Below are 7,284 nucleotides of genomic sequence, written 5' to 3'. Positions count from 1 at the left end.
TGCTGCCCTCCTCCCACCCACTTTGATGACCTGGAGTGCTGGGGCTGGCAGAGCTGCCCCGCCCAGCCAGGCCCTGTTCTCCAGCTGCCACTAAGAAAACAAAGGAAATAAGAACACTCAGACAGGGGTGTCTGGGTGGCTCAGTCCGTTAAGTGGCTGCCTTCAGCTCAGGTCCTGGGTCCTGGGATAGAGTCCCGCGTCAGGCTCCCTGCTCATCAAGTAGTCTGCCTCTTCCCCTCCCTTTTTGCCCCTCCCCTGCTTGTGCTCCCTCACTCTCTCCCCGCCAAATAAATAAATAAATAAAACGTTACATAAAAAAGAAAGAACACCCAGGCCAGCAAGCCCCAGGTGCAGGGTTAAGAGACTGTGTGTCTCACTCTCCTGTCTCTCTCACGTCTTTGTTTTGTTCTGACTCTCTCTGCTCCTTTCTCTCCCTTGCCCTCACTGGCTGGCTCACTCTCCCAATCTTTTGTGTCTATCTCCCTTCTCACATTTTCTCTTTTCCTGTCCTTTCACTTGTCCTACCTTTTTTTTTTTTTTATACTGCTTTTTCTGCATCTATCTCTCCTTTGATATCTCCTTAAACTTTGGCTTCCCTTTGTCTTGGTCCCTCCTGTGGGCTCTGTCCCAATTCTTTCTATTCTGTGTCTTAATCTCCCCATGTCTCTCTCCCCAGCATCTCAGGGTCTCTGCCTGAGGCAGTGACTCCTCACCCTGCTGTCAGGGCTGGACCCCGGTGTACTTCCCGGATTCTCTCCATCTCACTAACCTTCCTTGCCCCCCAGATACTTCCTCCAGCCACCTGCCCCATGACATTAACAGATAACAAAGCCAGGGGCCATGGGGAGTGTGCAAGCCACCAGCCAGGGGGACTGAAGTAGAGAAATGGGGAAGGAGGGCTGAGAGACAGATCAAGACAGATGGAGGCCAACTTGTTGCTCAGGGGATGGGGGAAGCCAGGAAGAGGGGAAGGAAGAACCCCAGGGAGAGGCATAAAATCCTTGTGGGAAGCAGATGGGATGAAACCAGAAATGAGAGTGAGAGAGCGAGCCAGAGGGATAAAGGAGGCAGGGTCAGGCTCTTCTCTGCTTCTCTGAGGCCCCTCAGCCAGACAGTAAAGAAAGGCCTGCTAGCCCTCTGTCCATGGGGCCCTTTAGCCCAGCTCACACCTACTATGCTGGCTGGCCTTCTTCCCTGCATTTACCTCCATCTGACGCTGAGGGTCTTCCCACGTCCCCACCTGCATTTTCCTTTCCTTTTAAAATGATTTATTTACCTATCTATGAGAGAGAGCAGGAGAAAGCAAGCAAGCACTAGTGGTGGGGGGGAAGGGCAGAGGGAGAGGGAGAAGCCAGTCCATGCTGAGCAGAGAGCCCCACGGGAGGCTCAATCCCAGGACCCTGAGATCACGACCTGAGCTGAAGGCAGAGGCTTAACCGACTGAGCCCCCCATGTCCCCCCGACCACCTGCATTTCTGACTCTCGCACAGCTTCTTGTTTCTCTTTTCAAGATCACTTGTATGTCTCTGCCTCCAGCTCTTCCTACGTCTCCAGCTCTTCTCGGCTACGTCTCTCGGCTTGTTTCTCTCCGTGTTTGTCTCACTCCTGCCTTCTCCCAGTCTCCATAGTCCCTCCCGATGAAACTGCCTGGGGTCGACCCCATGTTTCCTTCTCTGGCAAAAAGAAGTTGTCTGCAGGCCCAGACCCGACCTGACTGCTTCTCCGCTGCCCTGGTTCTAGCTCTGGGGACCTGGGTGACTCCAGACACTCCAGGCCCAGCTAGGAGACCAGGGACTCCTAGATGCTTGGCACCCCCCCCATCCCCACGAAGCCACAAGCCTACATTGCTGAGCTGGTACCCTGGTATTCCCATGCACACACACACACCCGCCCCCATGCCAGCGGCCTGAGGAGGAGCCAGAGCAGAAGGGCCTGAAGGATGCCATAAACTGTGCTAAGGCCCCCTCGCATCCCAGCCTCCCAGGGACCGTTGACAGTGACCGGCCCGAGGCAGAGGGGCCGTATTTTTAGGTGCACCTACAGGGGCGGAACCTTAAGGAGCAGAGGGCATGGGGCCTGAGCTGGGCAGAGGTTCGGGCTAGAGGCTGGGGAGGACCAGGTAGGGGTAGCAGAAAGGGACCTGTAGGAGCCCCACCCATTTGGAAGGGACCAGGCAGATGCAGTAGGCACATGACACACACAAAGAGGAGCCAGAGCTGAGACATAGAAGAGGTAGGCGCTTGCAGGATCCTTAGAGGACAGGGAGGAAAGACAAGAGGGGGCCGGGGTCTGCAGATTCAGGTCTGTGGGGACCACAGCTGAGTGACATAGCCAATGGGAAAGGCTGGAAGAGCTGGCAGGGCAGTGTTTGATAGGAGCGATATGGGGTCCAAAATATGGGTGGGGGGAGCCCAGAGAAGGGGGCCTAGTGGTGAAGAAGGGATCTTGCCACATTAGCAGCCCAGAAGGCATGACCACCTGGAAGACCCTGGGCCCGAAACTGATGCCCCTAGAGCTCAGAGCTCAAGGCTGGGTGGGGGCCCTGTAAGGGCAGTGTGCACAGCGCCGGCAGCCCCCCACCCCCGACCGTGCTTCCCTGGAGTCTTGTCTGGTGGCTGCTGGCAGGCTGGCACCAAGGCACACAAGTTGGCCCTGTGACACTTTGGCTCCTACAGAGGCATCCAGGTTGTTGGGAGGTCTGGGCTTCTGTACTTTTACCCCCAGGATGCAATTTTGTCCAAGGACATCTCCACCTCTTTGTAATGACTTGCACTAAAAGAAACTGTTCTTAGGTCCCCCGTGATGCACCCCAGTGGTGACAGTGTTGGTCCCACATGTGTAGGGGGTTTGGGTGGAAGAGACAGTGTTTGGGGCCAATGTCCCTCCAGAAAAATCTCTTTCCTATAACGCCCCCACCCCAATATGAAAACTCCTTTCTGGTTATTTTATCGTTGCTCTTAAGAAAATCGCAGTGTTGAGCATCATCAAGGAGTAGCTCAGGGGTACAGAAGGGGGAGACTGACAGAGGGCACCTTCCTCAAGAAAGCTGGATCTTTCTGACCCACACTTCCACCCCAGGTCCATAGTGAGGCCACAGAGAGGGAGATCACACTCACAAATGGGGTGACTGAGATTCAGAAAGCCAGACTTCACTGCAGTCAGATTTCCCAGCCTTGGCAATGGGGGCATGGGAGGGAGGGGTCGGGGTGCAAGGTGCAAACTACACCCTTCCCCACCCCAGTAATTCTTCTGTTCACTCATTTCTTTCCCAAGCCTGTTCCCGTCTGCCTATGATTCATCACTTGGTCCCCACACCCCCTTATTCATGCACCTGTTCATTTCTCGATTCATTCCTCCTCCTGCTCATTCATCCCACAAACACTTACTCTCTGCAGACTACAATACCTAGGGCTTCTGCGTCCCCGAAGAGGGCCCTGCCCCTTGTCATAACAAGGGGCTCCCGCGCGGCTCAAGGAGTACAAACACAGGCATTTCAAAACAGGCTTTAAATACTCATCAGGGCGCCAGGAAAAGGGGGCTGGGGTGAGAACTTGTTACATGTGAATTCGGGGTTGGGGTGCCCTGATAAAGAAGGGGACCCATCCTTCAGGGCAGCTGGGGTGCCCCACCCCCCACCCTGGGACAAGGGAGCACAGTAGAGGCCCTCTCTGGAGGGTCCCAGGGCCTACTGGGAGCCAGCCCTCCCTTCGAGGTAGATCATCGGGGAGGGAACGGAGGAGGAGCTCCCATGGTGGTGGTGACAGGCGGTCACTTCCTCAGTGGTACTGCTGATAGCTGGGATAGCCTGGGGCTGGGGTACCCTCCTTAGGGGGCAGCTGGCTGGGGTCCTCCAGGAACGGGGGTGCTGCAGAGGAAAGAATCAGTTAAGGGTGAGAGGCGATGCATTTCGCACCTCTCCCTGACCAGTGTCTGCTGGGTACTCACCGTTGCGAAACTGCTGAGCTGTATAGCGAGTAAGGAGGATACCAACACCCTCTATGAGGGCCAAGAGGATGCCCCCCATCATGGCCGAGCCCACCATGGCCAGTGGGCCACCTGGGAGAGGGAAGAGACAGGGAGAGAGAGGTGAGGGCAGGCAGAACAAGGCGGAAGGGGCCAGGGGGCCAGGGGCTAGGGCACTCACTGCGGGCTGCCAGCACAGCCCCGGTCAATGCTCCGCTGGTGATGGAGTTCCAGGGGTCTTCTTTGCCCCGCAGGCGCACCAGGCCACAGTCGATGGTGGAGAACAGGCCCCCCCACACCGCGAAGCTACCTGTAGGGAGACAGAGGCTGAATCAGAATGCCCCACAATCCACAGCGCTGGGTCTGGGGGCTTCCAAGGCCTGACGGTTCTGGCAAGGGATGGGGACACAAGGCAGAGAGTAAACTCCTAGGGGATACTCCCTGTGCGCCCCTTTGTTAAGAGATCTCTGATCGCCACCGGCATTCCCCTCACCTTTGTAGGGGTTTGACAAGTGTTTACAAACATATTTCTCTCCTGTGTGGCTTTTCACAGAGCAACTCTGATCTTTCTAAGCATCACTCCAAACTGGGGAGCCCAAAAGAGGCTATGAAAGCTGGTTAACGCTGTGATAGTTGAAGTGTTTATTGAGGCCCTGCTGTGCGCCAGGACCTGTTCTAGGTACTGATATGTTAATTTGACTTCTGAAGTCTTAAATTCATTAACATGGTTAAAGGACTTAGCTAAGCAGCCAGCACTTAGCAAATCCTCTGTAAATGACATAAATGTACATGATCTATCTTACAAAACAATTTAAGAGGTTACTGCTGGTCACCATCCCCATATTACCGATGAGGTTCAGAGAGGTGAAGCCACGAACCCAAAGTCATGCCATCAGGGAAGATCTGGGGTCTGGATTTAAACTCTTGGAATCCATACTCCTGCCCCTCTGTATTCAATTATGGGGAAACATCACTGTCCTGAAGTCACAGGCAAAATTGGGGCTGGAAATGTGGACCCCCAATCTTCAGTCTAGAACCACAGGAATGACCACTGCCAACTCTGCATCCCATCTCCTAGGTCTCTCCAAGCCTCTTACCTCCAATCTGGGGGGCTCGGATCCTCACAGCGTTGACACTGCCTCTCATTCGGTGCCGAATTCCCTGGGAAAAGTGAGGAGGCGGGGAGTCAGAACAGGGATTAGGCCCCTGGCGCGCAGGGTTTGTAGCTTTTAAGGGAGGGAACGTGATGGATCAGGGGTATCAGGAGTAGAGACACAGAGCAGGGATCAGGAACTTGGAGGCTGATGAGCACCCTAACATGGGCGTTCTCAGCTGTGGGTTAAGAGGTTCTCATTCATTCAATGATCCCTAGCACCTAAGTGCCAGGCACCATGCTGTAATGGAGGGATAATGAGACAGACCTAGCCCCTACCCTCTCCAAGCTCACATTACAACGGGAGAGACAAATGCCTGGCAGAGGTACAGACCAACAAGATAGCTTCACAAAGCAATACAGACCCTAGAGGAAATGGGATCAAGAGAAATGATAACGGCTGAAAGGTCAGGAAAGGACTCTAAAGGAGGGGGTGTTTGTGCTGAGACCTTGAAGATGAGAACAGGAAATCTGGGCAAAGATCCAGGAAAGAGTTCCAGGAGTTGAGGGGAGGGACGGGAGTAGATAGATAAATTTCAGAGACCTTGGCAAATGGATGGCATTTAAAGCCATGACGTTTGATAAGATCTTGGAAGAGGGTGGGCAGAGAGAGAGAGAGAGAGAGAGAGAGAAGAACATTGATTAGGTTACATTAAAAGCATTTTCTTAACTTTAAGGCTGTCCTTCTGCTAGTTAAACTCCTGGCACTTCCCTGTATCCAGGTAATCTGCCTCTGGGGAAAGTCTCTCTGGCCTTGCACATACATTTAGGATTTGATGAGGATCGTTTTGAAAACAAAGCATTTTCACAGAGAAAACCCAGTTGGGTGCTGGGGGCGAGGGACACAGGGCCATGTTTGCCATTTCTCCCCAAACCACAGATCCTGGAGCCAGGCCTGGCACATAATAAGCTAGCAGAAACCAGAATGAGTAAGTCATGGCAGCTCCAAGCGGTTTTCCGCGCAGTATCCTGGGTGGGGTGGGCAGGGCAGGTCCCCCCCCCCCCGCCCCACCCAGGGAAGCCCACGACTCACGACAGGGGCATTGCGGAAGCCCTTGATGGCCTGGAAGACTCCACCGCCGATAACACCCATAGTGAAGGCTCCACCGCAATCGTCCACGATTCGCCATGGGCTGCAGGCCGGAAGAGGAAGGTGGGATTAAGTGAGCCCCTCTTCCCCCTGCCATATTGCATGGACTCCTTCCCACTGGGAGAAGCCAAGTCACTCGAATGGGAAGCAGCACTTCAGATAATATTATTTTCCCCCTCATTTCGGCAAATGGTACTCAAGGGGAAAAACATTAGTCTTGGCCCTGTCCGCCCCTCCCCTCGTGGCCAACCGAGGAATCAGCCAACTGCTTCCCTACTACCGAACAGTAAATGAACTGACACAGGCGGGGTTGGCACGTTTGGATCAGCGATGTTAAAGTGTTCATTTGCTAATACCGTTATTAAAGCAGGGCGGGGTCAGACCCCCGTCTCCAACTGTGAACACGTCCGACCAAATCCCGCCCTCTTCCCGCCTTTTTAACCCGCCCCAACTGGGAAAAACCAAGAGCACACGGTACGGGGGGGGGGGAAAGGACCCAGCTCGTTCACCATAGGCTCACCCGGGCCCCGCCCCCACTGGCTGAAGCGACCAGGATAAAGCCACGCAAGGTAACTCTGGGGATTTCCGCTCGACAACCGTCACCACCCCCGGGCTGGAATGGATTCGACCAGCATGGCTCTTTCCGTTAAGAGAGACTGGGGAGACAAACGAAGTCAGGGGAAACTTGGGAGTGGTTGGTCCTGCACCGCACCTTCTCCAGGCACATGGCGGCGGCCCCTCTTAACGGCGCCCGAGTGGGAGGAACGAAGCGGAGGGAAGCGGAAGGAGACCACAAATGTCTAAGAATGTCCCGAGTCTAGGACGTGGCGCGGTGTGGCCGGCGCCTCTCCCGCCCGCCACCCACAGCTGGCCGTGGTGCCGCAGCAACAGTCCCGGGGCCTGTGCCCACCGCCGTACCAAGGCTCCCGCGCGTATTCCTCCATGGCGCCGGCGTCCGGCCGCGCAGTCCTGACTAAACCCCGGCGGGCCACGCCCCCACGGCAATCGCGCACAGGCGCCTGAGCCCTCCACCTATTCTAGCCCAGCGATTGGGTCGCTTCGCGCTCCTCAGGCCAGG

At 55.3% G+C, this 7,284-nt stretch overlaps 1 protein-coding gene across 5 annotated transcripts; it reads right to left on the bottom strand.

The window, feature by feature from the left end:
- Window positions 1-3,487: 3,487 nt before the first annotated feature.
- Window positions 3,488-7,266, bottom strand: TIMM17B (translocase of inner mitochondrial membrane 17B). 5 transcript variants are annotated; one of them, XM_045068416.1, is made up of 7 exons: window positions 7,125-7,257; window positions 6,150-6,249; window positions 5,661-5,704; window positions 5,061-5,124; window positions 4,145-4,273; window positions 3,946-4,056; window positions 3,488-3,865 (listed from the first exon to the last, which is right to left on the bottom strand). In XM_045068416.1, the coding sequence occupies exons 2-7, from the start codon at window positions 6,244-6,246 to the stop codon at window positions 3,777-3,779; spliced, it is 534 nt and encodes a 177-aa protein (XP_044924351.1). In that variant the 5' UTR covers window positions 6,247-6,249; window positions 7,125-7,257; the 3' UTR covers window positions 3,488-3,776. The 5 variants fall into 5 exon arrangements, with proteins under 5 accessions (XP_044924351.1, XP_012912986.1, XP_044924352.1 ...); XM_013057532.2 differs by lacking the exon at window positions 7,125-7,257 and adding an exon at window positions 6,919-7,065; XM_045068417.1 differs by lacking the exon at window positions 7,125-7,257 and adding an exon at window positions 6,727-6,861.
- Between the last annotated feature and the right edge of the window lie 18 nt (window positions 7,267-7,284).

Source organism: Mustela putorius, unplaced genomic scaffold (genome assembly GCF_011764305.1).
Source record: "Mustela putorius furo isolate JIRA1106 unplaced genomic scaffold, ASM1176430v1.1 tig00003903_pilon_pilon_pilon, whole genome shotgun sequence".
NCBI lineage: Eukaryota > Metazoa > Chordata > Mammalia > Carnivora > Mustelidae > Mustela > Mustela putorius.
Note: the sequence above shows the minus strand (reverse complement) of the source record. Positions and strands in the feature narration are given on the sequence as shown.

Bases quoted from the DNA above. Each gene is read 5' to 3' on its own strand.
- TIMM17B (XM_013057532.2), bottom strand. The intron at 4,274-5,060 runs GTAAGAGGCTTG...GTCTCCCTACAG, and splicing joins CCGAGCCCCCCAGATTGGAG to GTAGCTTCGCGGTGTGGGGG. The intron at 4,057-4,144 runs GTGAGTGCCCTA...TCCCTCTCCCAG, and splicing joins GGCTGTGCTGGCAGCCCGCA to GTGGCCCACTGGCCATGGTG.